The sequence below is a fragment of the Diplotaxodon limnothrissa genome, linkage group LG6 (genome assembly GCF_057381915.1).
Source record: "Diplotaxodon limnothrissa isolate DT_005_m linkage group LG6, D_limnothrissa_male_GT1.1, whole genome shotgun sequence".
Classification (NCBI taxonomy): Eukaryota; Metazoa; Chordata; class Actinopteri; order Cichliformes; family Cichlidae; genus Diplotaxodon; species Diplotaxodon limnothrissa.
The window spans coordinates 20,214,578-20,238,158 of record NC_140601.1 but is presented as its reverse complement, the minus strand read 5'-3'; the positions used below and the strand labels follow the sequence as shown (position 1 = coordinate 20,238,158).

Here is a 23,581-nt window from a genome sequence, read left to right as displayed (position 1 = left end):
GAATTACTAATCAAGATGACCGCACGGACAGATAAAAAAGACATGATAAGAAAGCAAGATCGATTTTCAAAGAGCAGGAGTTCACTGAACGTGGGCTGTCTTAATGGTTCAGCTTGTGAAGTCCTGTAACTGTGAGTGAATGTGAACTTATGAGCTTCGTTTGCAGCTGTGAGCTTTTGCTTTCAGTGTGATTGGAGACACCCAATTTGTTTTAGAGTGCTAACATTTAGGTAATGGTTATCAGAAGTCTCAGTAGATGAAGTAAAGCCCTCTTCTTCAAAAAAGTGAGGCTAATAATTGCAGTTAGTCTGCAAATGTATGCCTCATTAACTCTTAAGTGCTCATATTTCAGTGCTCCATCTGCATTTTCTCATTATTTCAGCCATCCCTAAAGTGGTTATTGACCCCCCGAGACCAGGCAAAGTGCCTCCAAATCATCACAACCACATCCCAGACTTGGATCAGCAGAGGACCACCACCACTCGCCCACCAGTCACTCCAAAGATCATCTTCCCTAAATTGCCGCCAACCGCTACAACTACAACCAAGGCACCCCGCCCGAGGGTGACCCCATCGCAACACAAGCCGTTGGTCCCCACCCGAAAGCCCTTCATACCCACCCGAAAGCCCTTCATACCCACCCGAAAGCCACCGGTACCCACTCGCAAACCCTACATTCCAAGGCCAGCAGTTCCCACCAGACCACCCTTGCCACTGCCACCGGTCACACCAGTGGACAATACCATCCAGAAGGAGGTCACCAAGCAGAGAGGGGATGTTCACAGTAAGAGGCTTCTTGCTTTACTACGGTGTTGTTTTGTTTCAACAGGTGATTTAAAGCCATTGTGATAGCTTCCTCCCCTTTTCAGATACATACTTATAACTCAAAGTTTTTGAGTCATAAGTATAGATATTGTTTTTTCTTAAGTAAATACACATGAAATATTAAAAAAGCAACAGTTTGATGTGCTTCCTCCAGATGTTTACCGGAGGAAGCCGTAAGCACAAAATTTACATTTTTACCTCGTACAGTTGTTAGCAGGCAGCTGTTTGTTTACACATCTGGCACACAAAGAGCAACATCAGTATTAACTTTAAGTGTGTTTTTCTTTTTATCTGGCAAACAAGTTCAGTGCTCCCAAAATGAAGAAGACATCTGCTTATTAAAATGTCCCCTTTTACACTTCACTATCCAAACATAGTCATAAAACGATTGATGTTGTGTTGTGTGAGGGACACTTTCATCAGGAAATCATGTGACATAAGACATATTTAGATCCAACTGTAGAGTCTTATAAGGTGTTTCTTTGTCTGTTCCACATGCGTCCACTAATCTGTTTTGATGTATATAAGAAAAAAAATCTGGCTCCTGAGCTGCTAAATGCTCTGCAATGTTCAGCAGCGAGCTGCTATTTTGAGTGATTGCTGCTTGTTGCAGGGCAGGTAGTGTACAATGAGTGTTTACAGCTTTTTCACTGAGAACAGCTGCTGTGTCTGGAAAACAAGGCTGACTAGAGGCAGTAAAAGTGAACCAGAACAGTAAAGCTGTGGGCTGCAGAACAAAAACAATGAGCTTAACCCTTGGTAAAACCTCAAAATCCCATCCTTTCGTGAACCTCGGGACCAAAAATGGTCCCGCCCCAAAAGTGCTCTAAAAATGTTATATATCAATATTTTTTTCTACTTTAAATTAGTCAATCTTTTAAAACTACTTCTGCTTAAAATATCCATGTCAAGTTTTAATTATATTTTCATTGTTTTAACCCTTTAAATCCCAGTTTTATTATATGAGCGCCCTGTTTTTTTAGCCCCAAAAAACAAAAAAACTAAATATTTTCCAAAAAAAACATTTGAAGTAATATTTGTTTGTTATTATAATTAGGCCTTTAGATGGACAAAAGATTGGCACGAACATTAATTTCGATCCGGTTTTAATTTTTTTTCCAGAAGCCAAAAATGTCCCCAGGCGGCGCTGCTGCTCCTGCTCCCCCGGGGAGGAGTGCCTCTGCCGCGGGTGTGTTTCGCGCAGCGCCGGAGCATATGGTTCGGTTCCCGTGTCTGCAGCACACACTTCCGCTACCACGTGAAAACAAATACGTCATTTCCTGTTGATTTAAAAAAAAAAAAAAAAATCAAACGAACCTAAGGGTAGAAAATGGTCCGGAACGAGCAGCGGGCCAAGCTGCTGTGATACGCGGGAAATTAGTGTGCCTTTTCCGGGTATCTGTCTCGAGCAGGCCGCTGGAGAACATGTGTATGTTCCAGCAGGCGTCACATGTGGAGCAAGGGCGCCACCCGGTGGACAAATAAAAAAATTACAACTCTAAGGCCTGTAGTCACTTTTTGGCACAACACCGGAAACCTGACGATCGATTTGACCGTAATTTTTCTGGCGTGAAAAATAGCGTTTATAATGGGTTTCAATGGGGCACAAATCGGCCACGAGGTTCGATAGTGGATGTATGCCTTTTATTCAGCCATTTAAGCTCATTTAAAAAACTCAGACTGAAATTTTAAAATAAAATGGGAAAAAAATACATGTTTGAAAATTTGGCTATACTCCATTAAACACAGTGGAAATGGCGTGGAATTAAAAAACGGAAAGGCCACGAAATGGTCCCAGGTTCTACAGAGGGTTAAACACTCCATACAGGTGATGCAGTCTTTCACATAGCAGCTATAGAACTACACGTTGTTCTTATAAATGTATTTTTTGGGGGGATGGAACAGCTTTAACTGCTCTGAACATGTAGGAAAGCCTTGTTTGTTACCTTGGGGTTGTGGCTCAGGACGATTCAACGTGTTCTCCTGCAATTGTAAGGTCAGTGGTTTGATGCCCGGGTTCCTCCTGTCTGTATATTAAAGCACCCTTGGTCAAGATAAGCATTAATCAGTATGTGAGTGCATGAATGTGAGACATGGGGCTCAGACACAGAATAAAGCTCTGTGTGAATATATTGTGTATGATTGGGTACTCTTGTAATGAAAAGTGCTTTGAGTGCTCAGTTCAGAACAGCGCTCTATAAGCACCTGTGCATTTACATTTACAGCTTCAGCTTTGTGATTATGAAATGAACCCTGTTTTCTTTTGGTTTCCTTATAGCTGAACTGTTCATTTACACCATGGGTCTTAATAACATCTGCATGAATTATCTTTTAATTTGTATCACATTTGCTACATCTGGTGTGTTTTTAAAAAAAATTTAATTAGTTTTAGTTTTTGCAGTGTATTGTTTAAAAATGTACTGTGCAATTTATTTATTTTTTTCAGGGGGGAAAATTACACTGATGATGTAGATGTCTCAAAAACTCAAAACTCTAAAACAAAAACTCACGTATCAAATGCGACAAAAACTCACGTATCAAATGCGATCCACTTGGCATTAAGGGGTTAAGTTGTTGCATTCGCACATCCAGATTTCATATATTACCATAAACAGCAGCTGGCAGCTGGTGTATAAAGTTCATCTTCCAGCTTTGTTAGCTCAGATATGTCAGCAAATTTGAATCTCAAAGTTTCCATTTGCAAAGTCTTCAAAATGGTTCAACTCAAAACTCAGAGGTCACTTTCAAGACCAGTTAAGATACACTGGAGCAGGAGTTTGTTACCCACTGTTTCCCCCCCTTCCCACATTTTGGACAATGTGCCATATTTTGACTAGTTCTGCGGGACATGCACTTTTACGCAGTCTGTATGAAGAAAACACTTCTTATTATAGTCAGAAGAAGAAGGTAAAGTTAAAAGTCCCCAAAAAAGTCACAAACTTTGTAGATTTTCTTGAATATGACAGAAGGTGCTGCAAAAAAAGCGGTTTTGTCTGTTTTTGTTAAAGGTAGTTTGCCATTTCCCACAGGCGGAAGATATGTTGTGTGGTGACGCAGGCTGTGTGGGTCATAATTGGATAAAAATTGCTTAAAGTGTCATCCTATCTATAGATACATCCAAACAGAAGAGCTGCTGAAATAACAGTGAAATAAAAGAGAACACAGGAGTATATAAAGACTATTGCACGAGTCTATAAGAACAAACTGAAGCTTCCTTTTATGATCACTGTATATTTGTCCTGTATTTGCTAAATGACAACCCAGTGACCTGCGCAGTTTAGTGTATTTTTAGTTTAAAATTGGATATGAACATTTCAGAAAACCTCTCAGTGTTGTTGACGTGTCCCACTTTGTCCCACACAAACACAGTGTTTGCTCCACATTCACTTTATTGGGATCTGGTCACCTTAATGTGTTTTCCAGCTAGCCTGTAGTGGCAGCCAGTTTTCAGTTTTAAAGAAATCCCCTGCCTCATCTTCAACAGTCAAACTACATGCCACTTGCTTTTTTTCTTGAGTAAACAGTTTATAATTTCTGGGAAAAGAAGATCGATAAAACGCACTACACACCAGAGGTAAAATATGTAAATTTGATTCTGGCACGAACGCTCCCTTTAAGTCTCCTATATAGGCGAATTCACAGTGATTTCCATTTGAATAGAGCTACACCCACCTTCAAAATGCAGCTATTGTATGGAAATAATGTCCAATTTTTTTTGCAAGAAAATGAAGTATTATGAGCTCAGTGTCACAAAGCTGTACAGTGAGAGAAGGAATGTCTTTCTCTTCTCAAGGTAATTATCTTTTTGGCTTCAAGTGACAAACACAAACTTAGCCAGACCGTTTGTTATTCACATGTCACGCAGTGCTCTCGGCCAAGCATCAAACTCTGACACCAATTACCTTCAAAATGAATCACATTCTCAATCAAACCAAATAACAGAATGAATTATAAATAATGTTAGGTGGTAAGACTGCTTTTTTTTGGCTTTAACAAAGGAGCTAATCAGGCCAATCGTGTGCTGCACCTTTTCAGAACTGTGAATTGTTTCTTAATGAGAAAACTCGCCCACTGTTAAGTCTGAAATATGCAGTTCAGGGCTGAAATCACGATCCTCGTTTTTATGTAACAGATGAAACGGGCGGTTTTCTCTCTCGAGCTACATGATAGGGCTGGTTGGAATTTTGTATTTTGTTGACAGTGCTCAGTAAATCCAACGATAAGACAAAAAAAGCAGCAACGAGTTGATCCCACTAACAAATACTGTCTGTGTATTAAAGACCCGATAAAGCTTATTTCCAAGAAGTGTCTCTCTTTTGGCGTTTTGCTTGCTTGTAGCCACAGCAAATTACAGTGTTTACTGAAAACTCGGCATTAAGCTGTTCTCCCTCAAAAATATGTATGCCGAGAAACTAAGTACAGAATAAGAGGTGAGATACTGTGGTTCCTATTCACCTTGCCAGATGGCATCACATAATTAGAAAAAGGGAAGAGGAGAGAAGATTACCTTAACACCTGTCTGCCCTGCTTGAGGGAGACATCAATCTAATAGTCCGCACTACGGCAGAGCAGCTCTAGAAATCAGAGCTTGCCGAGGATGGCTTGAATCAGATGAGAGAGAGAGGGAAGGAGGGGAGGAGAGACATCACTGAGTGATTATTCAAATAATTAGACGGAAATAGGGATGAAAATGAAGAAGAGCCCCGTGGCGTGAAGAATACTTCAGCTGCTTCTCGAGTGCAGGTGTGCGTTTCAGTCGGAACTAATTCAAAGGTTTTCACAGATTCCTTTGGGTCTTGACCCGTGAAGTGAGCGGAACCCGTTTTTGAAAACCTCGTCTCTATAACCTTTTAATCATTAAGGAAAAATGTGAAAGCTGTGATCACCTCACAGTAAGATAAGGAGCAGAGGCTGAGATGAAGTGATACGCTTATCTGAATTGTGCATTTTTGTTATCGACGTGTGTTAGAAGCGGAATGTAAAAGAAAAAAAATGACAGTGTCTTTGGTTTTTACTACAATGACAGCTTGTCCTGCGTAGCATCTCTGCTGTTTGCTTGGCAAAACACCATGAAGTCGGCTTCCAGCCAAATAATGATGATAATGCTACACAAATGCCTATAAAACAACAAATTGTTATGACTCTGTCTGGATAAGGTTTAAAGACATAGTGCCAGAACTGCCAATTAGTAAGCTTTTGAAATGCTAATAGTCACATTTGTTTAACTACAGAGAGAGGCAGGCTAGCTGTGTCTCGCTGCTTCCCCCTCTTCATGTTAATGTTGTTGCCTGCCACTTCTACCTCCATCGAAGTCAGCAAGAAATCCAATAAACATATTTTGCAGAATATAAACATGCCGTGAATTGTGTCAGGAATTCTTGTAAATTAGGCTTAAATAAGGCTCTTAATCTCTGAATGCAAGCTGCAGAGATGTGAGGCTTTCACTGAGCGACAGTGATGGATGGATGATGAAGTGCGATGTTTAACCTGCCGGTTAAAAGATGCAGCTACACGGTGTCTAGAAAGGAATAAGTACACTGCACTTGTCTCTAAACCTTAAACTCTTTCTTTCTTTACTTTTTGCTCGGCAATTGGGCAGAATGTAGAATATCAACTCTGCAGCTTTTACTACCAAATAACTGGCTTGAAACACACACACACACACACACACACACAAACACGCACACACACACAAGGTCAAGAGTCAAACATCACAGCATATTTCAAATTATTGTTTACATGTTTTTCTCCCCCCTCTACCCCACATTACAAAGACATCCTTAGTTGTTAGATAGATAGATAGATAGATAGATAGATAGATAGATAGATAGATAGATAGATAGATAGATAGATAGATAGATAGATAGATAAACCGGGACTCTGGGTAGTTGAGTCTAATATGCAGCTTCTGGGTTTTTTGCAGTTTCTCTTAGAACTGCACAATCTGACCTTGGAGTGAATTTGCTTGGACGTCCACTCCCAGGAAGACTGGGAGAGTCTTGAGTTTTATTCACAAATGTTTTCCTTTGTGAGTAATCTTTCTCACTGCAGAATAACAGACTTCAAATTGTTTAGAAATTACCCTTCTGACCATTCTCAGATTAATGGAGAGCAACAGTTGCTTCTCTAAGGTCATTGCTGTGGTCTTTTCTCCTTGCTCACACTTGCTCATGATGAATTAATTAAGCGCATTTGATTAGCAGGACCGAGCTGCTACTTTACCCTCCTAATTCCTCTGGAAGCAGTAAGAGCGTGATATGTTAAACCTTAGAGCTGAAAGACAATGCCCTTTCTTTTTTACATCACTCATAGGTATATACTCTACAACCAAATTCATAGGGATGCTTGTTCCTTAAAAGCACAGACACACAGAGAGACCTGGATTAATTAATTATTCAATAAAATTTTATTTATATAGCGCCAAATCACAACAAAAGTCACCTCAAGGCGCTTTATATTGTACAGTAGATACAGAGAAAAACCCAACAATCATATGACCCCTTATGAGCAAGCACTTTGGCGACAGTTGGAAGGAAAAACTCCCTTTTAACAGGAAGAAACCTCCAGCAGAACCAGGCTCAGGGAGGGGCGGGGCCATCTGCTGCGACCGGTTGGGGTGAGAGAAGGAAGACAGGATAAAAGACATGCTGTGGAAGAGAGACAGATTAATAAAAGATATGATTCAATGCAGAGAGGTCTGTTAATACATAGTGAGTGAGAAAGGTGACTGGAAAGGAAAAACTCAATGCATCATGGGTATCCCCCGGCAGCCTACGTCTATTGCAGCATAACTAAGGGAGGATTCAGGGTCACCTGGTCCAGCCCTAACTATATGCTTTAGCAAAAAGGAAAGTTTTAAGCCTAATCTTGAAAGTAGAGATAGTGTCTGTCTCCCGAATCCAAACTGGAAGCTGGTTCCACAGAAGAGGGGCCTGAAAACTGAAGGCTCTGCCTCCCATTCTACTTTTAAATACTCTAGGAACAACAAGCAGGCCTGCAGAGCGAGAGCGAAGTGCTCTAATAGGGTGATATGGTACTACAAGCTCATTAAGATAAGATGGGGCCTGATTATTTAAGACCTTGTATGTGAGGAGCAGGATTTTGAATTCAATTCTGGATTTAACAGGAAGCCAATGAAGGGAAGCCAAAACAGGAGAAATATGCTCTCTCTTTCTGGTCCCTGTCAGGACTCTTGCTGCAGCATTTTGGATTAGCTGAAGGCTTTTCAGTGAGTTTTTTGGACATCCTGATAATAATGAATTACAGTTGTCCAGCCTGGAAGTAATAAATGCATGAACTAGTTTTTCAGCGTCGCTCTGAGACAGGATGCCAGGGATTGCTCGAGAGACTGGTGTGTTTATGTGTGTGTGATCTCCACACTCTCAGATTCCTACGACTAACAGACTACATCACAGTCTGCCAGGTGGTCGTGACCCAGCATGTGCAGGAGCCCTTTCAGTGTAGAGTGGGAAGGGGCACACATTAAGGACTCTGGGGGGGGGGGCTTGACAGTTCAAGTGCAGGTTACAGTTCATTCATAGCAAACGCACACGAAGCAGCCTGGAGGGCTAAGAATATTTTAATTGATAATTTGTCTCATTAAATTCCACTGACAAGTGCAAACCCAGTATATATCAAAATAAGGATGTCTCTGTACTTTATATATTTTTGACATTTTCAACCATTTTCAAAAGGCATTTTAAAATCAGACAGTGATCATTCTAACAGAACAAAAAGGTCAAAACATTGCTCACTAAAAAAAACATGGGTTTTTTTTCTCCGGCGCACACTTGACCTTTAATGACTCGGCTCAGTCTGTGATATTTTGGTCAGGGTGACACCATCGGACAAGGAAAGAGGCTATTTAAGGAGAGGCCGTGTACCTCGTGTACGTTCGTGTACTGAAGCTGCTAGGTGTGCAGCCGTAACATTTGCTCAGATGTTGCATCAGATGAGCCATCTTCCTTTTCCTCTTTATGACTCACATTAGACCTCTAGTGTTGCTACAGGTTTTTCTCAGGTATTCCAGTCTCTGGAGTCTTGCCTGTTATTAATTGTGACTGACATTGGTTATGGAGGTGCTAAGCCATGACATTGATTTTGCCGTGTAAAATCTTTGAGTAATGAAACAAAGGGATATAACAGCCACAGGCAGACGTTAGTGAACAAACATAATACCTTTGTTAATCCTTTATCTAAGCCTTTGTCTCTGTTTCTCTGTCTCTTTCCTCTCAGTCCCCCGGAACCCCAGTGGCAACACAGTCCTCGACATTGACTTTGACATTGAGCTCGGCAACACGGCAGACGAAGCCAAGGATGACCCAGGTAAACAAAACACATTTGACAGAGACAATCAGCAAGAGCCCCGCTCATTGAGCTCGAATGATGATGGACGAGCCGCATTTACCGTGACCAAAATGAAACTGACAATCATCTCCCGCAGTGCTGCTGCAGAGGGTGAAGGTATTACAGTGACCAGATGTGTTTTGATAGGGCCTTCACCAGGGGGTGACACATGACATCTGGTCGTTTCGGTTTAAATAATGGCTCGCAGCCCAGAAAGCGGTGCAAGACTTTTCCCACTTTTTGCATTACGCCAGCTTGATTGCTTGACTGCTTGAATGATGAATTGACCATTTTGAAGCACATCACAGCTTCGCCCAAAACCTTCGTAATACTTGAGTTATTAAGGAGGTTCCCACAACAACAAGCTTTTGTGAGGAGATGGCTTCTCCTGTCATGTTTGCTCAATGTGATTTATTGATGTCAATGGTATGCAGCAAAGATTGCCTAATGATTTAGTTGTGTGTTTATTGTGGTTTGGGTGTATCATTTGATACGCCGTGTCACAGGCACAGAGCGTTTTCATTGGCTCAGAAAATGAACTGGCATTTTTTTTTCTTTCTTCTTGAAAATTCTGTTTCAGGGACAAAATGATGGATGTTATTTTCATCGAACCAATTTGTACCGCAGCGCCTGCATGCTACAGCAGCTGCTTTGCCTGTGTTGCCTTAATGTTATTGTCTGGGCATCATCACTGGGATCTTAGAAATCATCAGTCACTGAATATTACAGCTGTGTTGTAACCACGATGTATTTTAATTACAATGCAAGGCATGCAAACAGTAGTCTTTGTGTTCACTTACAAACACAATGACATCAGCAGTTCCTGCAGCTCATGTAAATATTTATGATATTTTTCTCTTATTTTTATAGATGAATGCACTTCTGCTCGTAATTTGTGCAGCTCCATTTCCAATTCATTTTTCTCCAGTGCATCAGATCTCTTCAGAGAGATTACAACATTACAACAAATGTTTACGCTTTTATTGTATCATCTTGTTCATCAGAAGAAGCTTCGCCAGTCCTCTCGCTCCTGGGGAAGTTAGAGGCAAAAAAAAGCAAGGTTACTGTGAAGCATTACAAAGAGCAGACTGACGCCTCGTGCAAGTGTGTGCATTCTCCACTTCTCTGAAAAGTGTGTGTTTTTTTTCTTCTATTCAGAGTCGGGGTATCTGAGCTGCTCCTTTGATGATGGTCTTTGTGGCTGGATCAGGGACAAAGACGGGGACCTGCACTGGGAGACGACGCCTGATCCATCAGGTAATTGAAGGGCAACTTGATTCTCCTCAGTCACACGTTTGTAATACGGCAAAGTGTTTGTTTTATTGGCAGGAACTAGAAATAACACGAGCCGTGCTGCTTCACACGCGCAAACTCACACTCTGGCAATCTAAGTAGCTTCTACTCAATTACAGGTCAAGGTGAAATCACTCCAGGGAAGTCGTTTGTCTCCTCTGGAGATTAGCGCTTCACTCTGCAAAGCGATGCAAATGAGAAAGTAGATTACGTGACCCATCAGGGATACCTGTGGCTCACATTAAATAGGAATACAACACCGTTACTTTGTGGGTTCAGACGAGGAGAAGACATAGTGAATTATGTTAAGAGGACTCTCTACGGGTAGTGAGAAGGCTTAAAGGTGCAGTGTACTGGAACTGTTTAACTAGGTTTGGTTTCCTTTGGCAAATCGTTTAGTCTTGCAGTTATTAGTGTTTTCAGACATTCCGAATGAGGCCTCATTTCAGCTAAAGTCCGAGCTCCTTCACAAAGGCAATAAAGGTTTTTTCTTTCCCCAGACCTATAAGATCCCTGACCAATCATTTAGAATGAATCATAAGCTAAGTGCTGACTTAGAGAAATTCCTTTTAATGGACAACATTTCAATTTGCAGTAACCTCTCTGTGCTACTAATGTTAATCAGAACACTTAAATAATCGCTTAGCTATACTGTACATATATGTGTGAGTGTGTGTGTGTCTGCCTAGTTTTTTGCAAAATCCCCAGTGTGTTATGAAGCATGTAAATATTTACTGTTCATCCCTTTAAGTACTTTGATCGACAGCCACGGGCAAACACTCATGCCCATTAGAGGATTGGCATAGATTTGGAGAGCGCTCATAATTTATGCAGAAAGCTTCTGTGTGCCTGCAGATACTTAATACACCCCCTGCAGTTAACACCAGCCATACATGCTGTATAAACAAAATACATCAGCATTAATCAGCTAATACTCAGAGGCTCTATCGCCTTTAAATTTTTAAAACTGTAGCTCAACTATCACTAACTAATGCATAAATTAAAATCTCCAAAATACATCTAGTTGCCAGGGCCACTACATGTATTTTGAGGGAAAGAAACATAAATGGGTCAAGGGTTTGTCTAGTATCTATATACTGTATATGTATTTTGGAGATTTTGATGCACAGAAACATAAGTATCAGTTATGTTTATATACCATGTTTGTTTTAAATGATAAATTAACCACAATTACAGGAAAACAAAAACAAGTACACTACAAAAACATGACAGCATTGCACAGTTGATGCAGTTTTTTGGCTACACATCGATGATGTGAATCTCTTGTTCCAACACATCCCAAAGGTGCTCTATTGGATCGAGATCAGGTGACTGTAGAGGCCATTTGAGTACAGTGAACTCAATGTCATGTTCAAAAAACAGAAATCATTTGAGCTTCGTGACATGGCGTGTTTCACTGCAGGGCAACCTGCACGTGGTGAATAAAGCCTTGACTGATTGATTGACTGTTGGAAGCAGACATTAGAAGATGAGCACATTGTAGTCACAGACATGGTCAGCAACAATATGCAGGAAGCCTGAGGCTCATGGTGTTACCAGAAACTGTCCCTCAGACCATCACACCATCACACCGAGCCTGAACCATTGATACAACACAGCATCCATGCTTTCATGTTTGAAAGCATGGATGGATGTTCAGCCAAATTCTGACATTATCGTCTAAATCAGCGGTCCCCAACCTTTTTTGCGCCACGGACCGGTTTATGCCCGACAATATTTTCACGGACCGGCCTTTAAGGTGTCGCGGATAAATACAACAAAATAAAACTAGTACCGGTACCGAAAAAAAGAAGATTTATTCATAACACACGTGAAAAGACCAAGGAAAACCGTGTTAACGATTAAAAACGATAACAAAATAACACTGAAAACCAATAAAAACCCTGAAAACTATACATTTCACACCTGAGCCTCAACTCTCACGGCCCGGTACCAAACGACTCACTGACCGGTACCAGTCCGAGGCCCGGGGGTCGGGGACCGCTGGTCTAAATGTCACAGCAGAAATGGAGAGTTAAGCGACATTTTTCCAGTCTTCTATTGTCCAATTCGAATGAGCCCTTGGGAATTGTAGCCTCGGTTTCCTGTAGTACATCTACTTCAATGTTCCACATGTTGTGCGTTCAGAGATGACCTTTGCGTTATTTTGATATGACTTGAGTTGCTATACCGTCTGAGTCTGGCCATTCTCATGTCATCTATGACATCAATAGAGCTTTACTTTACACAGAGAACTGCCACTCTCATGTGTTTTGATTTTATTCAGACCATTCTCTGTAAACCCGAGAGATGGTTGTGGAGAAATATCCCAGTACAGTAAATAACATGCAGCCAAGAGCAGCAAATATGGCATCAACAAAATGCCTCGTTTAAAATCACTTAAATCTCATTTCTTCCTCATTCTGATCCTCAGTTTTTTTTATTGTTTTTTTTATTATTGAACTTTTAATTGCAAAGCAGGAAAACAGCAGTCACCAGCATATACATATACAGGACAAAGATGCATCTACATGTATAGCAGGACCTGGGAGGTAGAAAGAAAAACCCAACAGCAATAGTAATAGACAATGAAAAAGGTTAACAATTGTCCCTTTGTTGCCAGGCTAAATCCCGTAAGCCCGATTTCAACCTCTGAGCAGAAGGAGTGTCCAGATGGGCCAAAAAAGGGTCCCATGTGCGATAGAAAAGGAAAGGTTTGTCCTTAAGTGCTGTAGAGAAGGCTTCCATTGGCACAATACATATCACAGACTGTAGCCACTGGTTGACAGATGGAGCCTTATCAGAAAACCATAATGCACTTTCAAGCGTAGTGTAGCAGTATGTGAAGGAGATCTTTGCTAATCATATAGTCCTAACAAGCAAGTCCTTGGACCCAGATTCTGATCCTCAGTTTGAACTTCAGCAGATCATATTGACTATGTCTACATGCCTTAAAGCACTGAGTCACTGCCATTGATTGGTTGATTAGATATTTGTGTTAACAAGCAGTTTCGAAAGTGTACCTATTGAATTGGCTGGTGTGTATATTTCTTTTTACTATTCTTCAAGTGACAGCAATAAAGTGACAGGAAAACACAATGTGGCTTTCTAGAAACCACTAGGGAAACATTGTCATCAGAAGTTTGCATCGGGATTCTAGAAAATAACGCCAATAAAAATGTTTTTAAATGACAGGTATGTGTGATGGTATACATGGTGAAATAGAAACCAGTTTCTGTGGCAGTAAAAATGCACATGCATCCCAAAAACAAAGCTAAAGGAAAGAGAGTTTTGTCCATTTTTTTGGTCATTTTAGTTCTTCTGGTCTGTTTCAACAAATTTTCTCTCAGATCTGTCTTTCAACTTTGTTTGGCTCAATTGAAGTGCATTCAAACCAAATCCCTGATTCTTGCTTATATATTTTTCTGCACTGTGTACAGACTGATGGTGATATAGGTGATAAACAACATGACATTTAGAAAAAAAACGGCAAAGCCACAAACATTGATTATTTTATTAAGTAGTTTCAGAGTACAGCCTTCTCACAGAAAGCTCATGCAGCTTAATCTTATCAACACAACTCAGTCTTTACTTCTTTTTTTTTTTGTGAAAATTTAGATTACCATGTCATCACTGACTTAAAATCTGTGACTTGCATCCGCAGGTGGACGCTACCTAACGATACCCGAAGCAGGAAACAAGAGGACTGGACGAGGAGCGCGGCTGGTCCTCCCCCTTATCCTTCCCTGGAATGACGGCAATCTGTGCTTGTCATTCCGGCACAAGCTGGCAGGTCACCATGTGGGAATGCTCCAAGTGTTTGTGAAGAAGGGAAAGCAGTACAGTCCAGCAGTCTGGGGTCGAACAGGTGGAAATGGCTGGAGACACACCCAGATCACATTATGGGGCACAGGCCTGGAAAGTGTAAGTATAACAATAAATATAAAAAAATAATGAGTCTCTCATAAAGTAAAAATATTTAAACATCTAACATCATTTAATGTTCATACTTTATGTTCCTGTTCCTATGTAAGAATACCGCAGTGTGCCTCATTTTACTGCTGTTCATCAGGTGATCCTGAAGGGGGAGCGCGGGCGAGGCAGGAGCGGAGAGATGGCCGTGGACGACATAACCTTGAGGAAAGGCTCCTGCACAGAGGAGCACAATCTGAGGAGACTTTGACTGACAGAACAGGGCGAGGCAGAAAGAAAACAAGAGAGAAACTCATCTCAAAGAGAACGGACTCTGTTGTGACTCCCCCTCTCCCCGCTCTCTCTCTCTCTGCCTGGGCACTCACAGCTCCCTCCCTAAACCCCTCAGCCGTCGTGTAAACAAAATCCCCCCAAATCATGCGTCTGCAGAACAGTGGGTTTCTCTCACTCGGCTGTCCGTTAATAAAAGGACCGAACCTGTTCTCGTGGGTGGATCCCAGCAGCACATCCCCAGTCCTCTCAGCTTCCATCTCACTCCATCACCTTATTACTCTAAAGTGTGCATGTACCTACTCACCATGGAAATGTCCTCCACCTAACAGCACTGGCAGCCTTCCAGCCGCACCGCTGACAGGCCCACGCTCACTTCATTTCTTCCCGGAGAGAGGATTGTTCCTTTATTTAGGGAGCCCGCTTTTGCTTTGCTTTGATCCTTTAACCACAAGCCATTGCTTTTTTAGTTGCTTAATGGTGAAAACATGTGGCCAGGGGTGCATTTTGTGACTGTTTTGATCAGAAAAAAAGAAGAAGAAACAAGCGGTAGATTTCTTTTGGTTGGAGATTTAAAAAATGTACATAAAATACAAATTTTATTTGTCAAAATTGAATTGGTTCTAATGCAGATTTCTTTCAATCTGATATAGGCCCACAGCATAACACCAAAAGTCAGTTTACCGCTAATTTTGCTGGTCAAATGTGAGTTGTTTTTCGTTTTAATTACCGGCTACTGTTCTATAGCACAGCTTTGTCTGAAAGGTCCTTTTTCTTGCCACAGCATTTCAAAGACCTGCTTGGTCGCAGAAAGTTCAGATATTTAGCATCTTTTCTATCGTGTTATTGCCTGTTGAGGTTGGTAAAACTCTGCGATCATGTTCTTCAGATACTTGAAACGTGTAAAACAGAATCATTGTACGATTTTCGAGTCAACCGAAAAGTTACTTTTTATTATACACTTTGTGCTTTGTTATATTAAGTGCAGTTTGTTATAAAGATGATGACACCAACACCTTTTTAGGTTTTCACAAATTGTATTATTGTAAATGTAGTTGTGTGTACATACTCTAAACAATCCAATTTGTTGTGTGATTTATATGTTATGTAAATTCATACGTAGATATTGATTGGATTTCAGCTGGTTGATATTTCAACTTTTAAGGAAAGAACGTGTACACAGATCAAAACCTTGTGTAGTGCAAGGCTGTTTAAAGTGTCCAAAAATGTGTCTTCATATGGTATAAAGCTCTGTTTGTAACTTGCTAAGCACATAGTTGCATATTGTATGATGTGATAATGAAGGGCATTGTAAAGGTTTTCTGTGTGCATGGTTGCATTCACCAAATTCAGAATTATCCAGACCAGTATGTAAATAAAAAAAACATTTGAATGGTGTGTTTACAAAAAAACAACAAAAAAACAAAATTGGCTTACTTCCAAAGACGGACATGCTAGGTGATTGGTGATTCTAAATTAGCTGTAGGTATGGATGTGTGAGACAAATAAAGGTTTTACAGTGCAATCAATAAAGTTCTGAATGTGTGTGTGGGCGAGCATTTGGGTTGTGAATGTGGCTTGTATTGTAAAATCCTTTGTGTGGTCTGAACACAAAAACACAATATTGTTTAAGCCAGTTAATTTACATTTCCAGTCCACCTAGCCCCACAATCCTTACAAAACATGGTAAAATGTTAATATTTGGAAGAAAAAAAAAACACGATTTAGCCCTCTGGCTTCCACCCAGGAAGGATAAGTAGAGGCTCAGAAATTACAACATGTTGGAAATATCAAAAACTGCAGATCCAGAAATGCCTGCTGTTTCCAAAAGTGAGTCAAAGACATCAGTGTTAAAATGCAACTTTACAGCCTTTAAAAAAAGACTTTGGTGTCAGCAGCTAATTTACACCTTCATCGCATATCAAAGGGTGTTGAGGGTGTATTTTTTAACACACAAAAAGTTCTGGAAAATCATTGGTGACATAGTCACTTTGATTAAGAGGTAAGTGCTGAACACCGAACACCAGCTGTAATTGCTTCATTCAGCTGTGTTTCATCTCCTTTAATTGTTTTATTTATATAGCACCAAATCACAACAGCAGTTGCCTTAAGGCACTTTATTTTGCAAGGGAAAGACCCTACAATTACACAGAGAAACCCCAACAATCAAAGGATCCCCGTGAGCAAGCATTTGACAGTGGGAAGAGCGAACTGCCTTTTAGAAGAAGAAACCTCCAGCAGAACCAGGGAGAGTCAGCCATCTGCTGTTGGGTATGAAGGAAAGGAATTTGGACAAAAGACATGGTGTGTAAGAAAACTTTAGATTAATAATAACCAATAATTAATGCAGATGTGTGTATGGTGAATGAAAAAAAGCAGCCGAGAGCAGACAGGTGACCCTGGATTCAGAGTCCAAGTATATGCTTTGTCAAAATGTAACATTTTAAACTAAACTACTTTTAAGATTTAAAATAATCTTAAAAGTAGAGAGGATGTCTGTCTACCAAATCCAAACTGGGAGCTGGTTCCACAAAAGAGAGGCCTGAAAGCTGAAGGCTCTGCCTCCTATTCTACTTTTAAATACCTTAGGAACCACAAGTAAACAAGCAGATATGTACTATTACAGGAGTCCAGCAAGCACTTCTACATATTTGCTTGATATGCACACTGAAGGACATATCCTGGTGAAAACAATGCCAAGATTCCTCACAGTGTTACTGGAGACCAGGGTACTGTCATCCAGATTAAGTATCTGGCCAGACATTATGTTTCTAAGAGTTTAGTTTTATCTTAATTTAGAAGCACATAAGCAGAGGTCATGCAGGTCCTTACTGATGGATGAAAAAGTATCTATGAATTTGAGTCACTGAGCTCGATATCTTGTGTTTTTTTTTAGAGAATTTCTAACGCAGCTGATGTGACTAACTGTGCAAAACTGTGTTAACAGCCTGTCCAGTGAGTCTGTGCCCCACTTGTGTTTAGTGACACTTTTGTATTTCACTAGTATGTCACTTACCACTATTCAGTAATTAATAACTGCATTTTGTATAAGTATATACTTTTTGTGGGGCTCCATACTGTCTGTGGCTTGCTAATTAAGCTTAGCACTTCACTCTCTCTCATACAACTATTATCAGTTTGGGCATCAAAAGACCAACATACTGATATTTATAATTCAGGCTTTAAAAGGATTTAAAACTAGAGGGCAGCATCAAGGTGGCTCTCTTTCATATACAGGCCATGACCCCGGTGTTGTTGATATTGTAATATATGCAGCCACACAGTTCAGTTACAGCTCTATCAACAGCAGGTCATGCTATAAAAATGTCAATACTCCAGTGAAATAAAAGAGAACGTGTCATGAATCGCTGTGCGGCAGGCAGGAGTTGGACCCAAAATGCAGGACTCACAGACTCGGGGAGGTGAACTCAAAACACAGCTTTATTTGCTGGTAGAACAAACATACAAAACTAGACTAAACTGGGAAACCATAAACTAAGAACTCACAGGGAGACACAGGGAGATCCACACACAGCATGAGGGACGACGCGACACTGACTCAGAGAAACACAGGGTTTAAATACACTGGGAAGTAACAAGGGGAATGAGACACAGAAGGAGGGCACAGCTGGGAGAAATCAGGACTGACGAGACAAGCAAAGCAGGACGCATTCACATGAGACACGGACCATCAAAGTAAAACAGGAAGTATCACACAGAGACGCGAACTTGACACAGTGGAGACAGCAACTAAGAAATACAGAGACATAAACCATAAGGCAGAGGTCTAAGAACCAAAATACACAGGGAAATACTCAGCTGGGAACACAAGAGACTAGACTAGAGAGAGTAACAAAAAACCAACCATGAGAACATAATGCACAATGCAGAGTGACAGAAAACAAGAAACTCAAACATGCAAAGACACACAATTACACAGAACAGAGGGGACACAGAGAGACATGAAGGGTAAGGGATCAAAACTAGAAGCCATAGAATAAATCACACACAAGTACAATAATACAAAAATCACAAAGAACTAAAAACGCTGGGTCAGGAGACCCAGGACCGTGACAGAACGAGAGAGTGTAACAACTCAAAGTGCACATTTCACAAATTTGAAACATCTAAGGAAGTTTTAAATACTTTTATTGTGATTGTTAAACGGTGGTAAGAGTGGCAGACGGGTTCAAGGTGGGGCGTAATTACATCAGGGATGTTCTCTCAGCCCTACTTGTTTGCAATGGTGATGGACAGGTTGACAGATGACAGATTTTCATTGGAAGTGAGCAGAAGAAACAGATGTGAATACATCGAAGGGACAGCTCAGGTTGAGGAGTTTGGAGACAAAGTTAGAGATGATTTGGACATGTGCAGGCTGGAGCTAGTCGTTTTAAAGTATTGGAGAAAGGATGTTGAATATGGAGCTGTCGAACAAAAGGGAAAGAGGACGGACCTCAGGGAAGGTTCATGGATGTAAGTGAAGGAGGAGATGGAGAGAGTTTGTGTGACAGAAGAGGATGCTAGCGATAGGATGAGATGCAAGTAGATGATGGCGACCTCTAAAGAGAGCAGCCAAAAGGAAAATAGGAAGAAATATAACAATATACAAACAAAGGACGTTTGAAATACGAGTGTTATGATTGGCTTTTCTCAGGAATAAACAAACCTGTGTTTGCTTAGTGTAAAAGCTCAATGTGGTACCTTTAAAATAACGATGTCCCAGAATTTCAAACTATTCTGGAAAAATGATAAAAATATGAAGATCACACCACCTTCACACTAGCATCCAATTACTACTGCAGGTCACAAACTTCTGTCTGGAATCAGTTTGTTTACTTTCTTGCAAGCTTTACTTTATTTGGCTTTTCTATTTACCTTTGGAATTACTTTTGTAAGACATGAAAAAAGGAAACTTTTTAATATTTATCCATCAGAAAAAAAGTCTTTCAAGATTCATATACAACAAAATGTAAATTAAAAGATTAAAGGATAACCAATCTGATTCAATCTAATACTGTGGTGGTGTTGTTGTTGTTGTTTTTAAGAAATCGGATGTTTAAAAAAATGCATCAGACAAAATAAATTTTAGATGAAAGGGAGAACAGAGTTTCTTACTTTGATGAAGCAACTAGTTAGTTAGCAGATGGCTAAAAGGAAGCAGAAGGACATGTTCTCTGATGTATTACTTCAAATCCCCACAGACACTGAGGGATATGTTCTCTTTTTTATGATACAGCCACAAAGCTTCATTATAGCTGTGTGTGAAGGCTGGCAGGTTTCAGATAAAACTGAAGACCAAACCTCGTACATAGTTACAGGCATTAATGCAAATACCATTGTAAATAACTGTGTCACAGAACTGTGAGAAACCACACACTTACACTTCATGCTGCACCTAGTTAATTCTTACCATGAAGTAAAGTGGGTCGATCTGCTTTGATATAAGCTTTTAAGTGTTCTTTGTGGTAAGTAGCCTTAGAGAAGTTTAATCACAATAAGCAGGCAGTGGAATTTTTTTCCACCTCCGCCCGCTTGCGTTTTCATATTTCATTATTTCAATAAATTCAAATTCAAATTTCAAATTCAAATTTTATTTGTCACGTACACAGTCATACACAGTACGATATGTAGTGAAATGCTTGGACAACTGCTCGTGACCTAAAGAGAACAAAAAAGGAAAAGGCTATGAATAAGATAGGAAATAAATATGAAAAATTAAAAAGGGTAAATTTAACTAGGAAGGAATAAAATATAAATTAAGGTTAAAAATGAAATAACTGTACAACACAAATTAGAATGAAGGGTAAATTTAACTGGGAAGAATAAGATAAATATATAAATTAAAGTTGAAAATAAAATAACTGTACAACAAAATACACAATACACAATATAGAACTATATAAGAATGTATGAAGGAATCTAAATATAAATAAATATATACACAATAACAGCAGCTGTACAAGTATTAACCGGAAATGAAGAATATAGTGACCAGTGTTGTGCAAAACCAAAGTCCAGAAAGTCCAGTGTGTGTGTAAGAACCATATGTGTGGGTCAGTACTGTGTGGTGGTGTGATTGAGAGACCGTATCGCCTGCGGGAAGAAGCTCCTCCTCAGTCTCTCTGTGTTGGTCTTCAGGGAGCGGAATCGCTTTCCTGACCTCAACAGAGAGAACAGTCTGTTGTTGGGATGGCTGAGGTCCTTCACGATCTTCCTGGCCTTGGTCCAGCACCGCCTGCTGTAGATTGAGTGCAGGTCAGGGAGCTCGGAGCGGATGGTGCGCTCAGCAGCAGTAACTGAAGCCACCTTGAAATTTTCACAACTACAGAGTCGATAAAGCTTTGATTGTGTGCTCGCTTTGGTAGACAACAAAAAAATAGTCTGATGCCCTTTAGAGGAATGGCTATGGTGGATAATCTCCTTCAGTCTCCATAACTCACACACACCACCACACAGCAGAAAACAGCGAATGATTCAAACTTTTGTTTGCTCAGATAAGGCCTGCGATTTCGATATTAGATCAGTTCATCTTTCAGATCACTGACCTGTTATGAGATATCTAAAGATCTTCATTTCACTTCTTGGCTGCTTATTTGGGGGCCAAGGGGGCAAGCAAACAAGCCTTTTATTGAGATAAAACATCAAGACAGTAAGAGATCCACAGGGAAGTGGAAATAGCCAACCCAGACACATGTAGGTCCCTCTGTGTGTGTGTGTGTGTGTGTGTGTGTGTGTGTGTGTGTGTGTGTGTGTGTGTGTGTGTGTGTGTGTGTGCGCGCGCACGCTAGAAACTGTTTAAAGCCAGGCATAGTTTGTCTCTTTTCCTCTTTTCTCACATGACACGATGAAGCACACAATAAGAGAAGGACACCTCTGACTGAATGAAAGTGAAAAACCCTCTGAGGCTGTGTTGTGGTTCTTCTTTGGAAACCTGTCACTGGGATCTATCAGTGCTGAAGTAATATTTTGAATGTCATGAATGAAGAGATACATAATAAAATTTAATATGAGGGAATATTTGTGTTTCCTCTAAGAATTCAGTTGGTTAAACAACTCCATAATTAAAGGGACATCTCACTTCCAAATGTGGTAGTTGCCCAGCTTTGCTGATACAGGCTATAGAACTGTTTTGTGGCGTGTGGCGAGGCGTGGTCTGTGGTGCCGCTGCAGGGGAGATGGACTCACCTGCACAGCATCTACAATCACGTCTCGCCACCATAAAAACCTGTGCTGTCGTTGTTGTTGGTGTGTGGCTGGCAGTTGGGAAGCTACAGGCAAGTATTTGTAACAACAACAGCACTTAAGAATAAAGTATGCTGAAAAGTATAAAAATGTGGACCGGTCCGCTCTAAGGACCAAGGACAGGGAAGGAGCTGGGCCAAATGGTGGCAGAGCTGGTGGCAGAGCTGGTGGCAGCGCAGACCACACCCTGCCACATTATATCAAAAGTGTAATGAAAACAGCAGCAAGGATAGACAGACAGACAGACAGACAGATATTGTGGGAAGTAAAGAAGAACAAATAATTTCTCACTGTGGGGTCAACTTGGTAAACTGGGCCATCAGTTAAAATGGGCCATCTTAGGTTTGAGTATCTCTTTAAAAATTAACAGCCAATACTCAGCATTCAGCATTTGATTTTACTGATCCAAGATTGACACTGGTCAGCCTCACAGCAAGAAGATCTTTCTGTGTGGAATATCTATGTTCTCCCCATGTCTGCATGGGTTGTCTCCAGGTCCAAAGACACCCAAATAGTGGGGTTAGGTTAATTGGTATTTGGTGAGTGGTAAATTAGTAAATTGCTCATAGGTGCGAATGCTGTGCAATAGACTAGCAACCCGTCCAGGGTAACCCCCCCTCCCCCCCCCCTCCCCATGCTATGCTAGCTGAGATAAGCTCTAGCCTGTCTTTGTGATCATGAATTGGATAAGTGGAAGAAAATGGGTGGATGGTGTAAGATTGGTCAGGGAGGTGGGCCAATATCTCATTCTGAGACTGCTCCAGAAAACTTCACGGTGACTTATTCAATCTCATTTGATAAATCAATATGTAGAACTAATGATTCACAACACTTGTCAAGATGGACTGCCTCAGATAAAATGCTGATAAATGCTTTTTCATGAAAAAGCTTTTTTTTCCATTAGGGGCGCAAATTGCCTTTATGTGTCCGATGAAATGGCTATAATTTCGGTTAAATTATGTCACCCTCTGAACTGAGCTTAAGAAGATATTCTGATGCTTCTTCTCATTAAAAAAAGATGTATAATATTTATAAATTTTATCATTGCATCCAATTCAATTTAATTTAATTTAAATATTGCCAAAAAACAAAAACAGTCAGCTGAAGACAGGTTATATTGAAAGGTAAAGACCTTGCAGTAATACAGAGAAACCCCAACAATCAGACGACCCTCTACAAGCTGTTAGGTTTTCCACGCTCCCTTCTAAGTGCATTTGTATATGTTTATGCCTGTTTATGTCCCCCCCTCTCCCCGACACACACACACACACACACACACACACACACACACACACACACACACACACACACACACACACACACACACTTTAATAAAAAAAGGTTTTATTTCACCTCATAGTGATCATGGCGGATTTCATTCTTCTTACTTTATCACTTACAAGCTACAGATTTGTGAAAAATCCAAATCAGGCTTTAGACCAGTATGCCACAGCTTATACAGGCACAGTGTTGTTATTGTTTTGTTCTTTCTGTGCTTGTTATTGCACTGACATCCTTCAGAAGTACTCATGTAATGAAAATGCAATACATTATAACTTACCCTTCTCCTGTTGGAGATGCTCCCCGCTGCTGTAACAATGCAGCATATGAAATACATGAGGAATAAATAAAAACATGCAGAAGCCTGATAAACAATCCCCCTAAACAT

At 40.5% G+C, this 23,581-nt stretch overlaps 1 protein-coding gene across 2 annotated transcripts in view; it reads left to right on the top strand.

Annotated features, from left to right (window-relative positions):
* npnta (nephronectin a) overlaps positions 1 to 16,184 on the top strand; it is a 57,209-nt gene extending 41,025 nt beyond the window's left edge. For both annotated transcript variants that reach the window (XM_085356916.1, XM_085356915.1), the window contains 5 exons: positions 383 to 784; positions 9,061 to 9,150; positions 10,330 to 10,428; positions 14,129 to 14,388; positions 14,537 to 16,184. In XM_085356916.1, coding sequence (XP_085213042.1) covers positions 383 to 784; positions 9,061 to 9,150; positions 10,330 to 10,428; positions 14,129 to 14,388; positions 14,537 to 14,647 — 962 coding nt within the window. In that variant the 3' untranslated portion in view covers positions 14,648 to 16,184. The remainder of the gene's footprint in view (positions 1 to 382; positions 785 to 9,060; positions 9,151 to 10,329; positions 10,429 to 14,128; positions 14,389 to 14,536) is intronic.
* Positions 16,185 to 23,581: the final 7,397 nt, after the last annotated feature.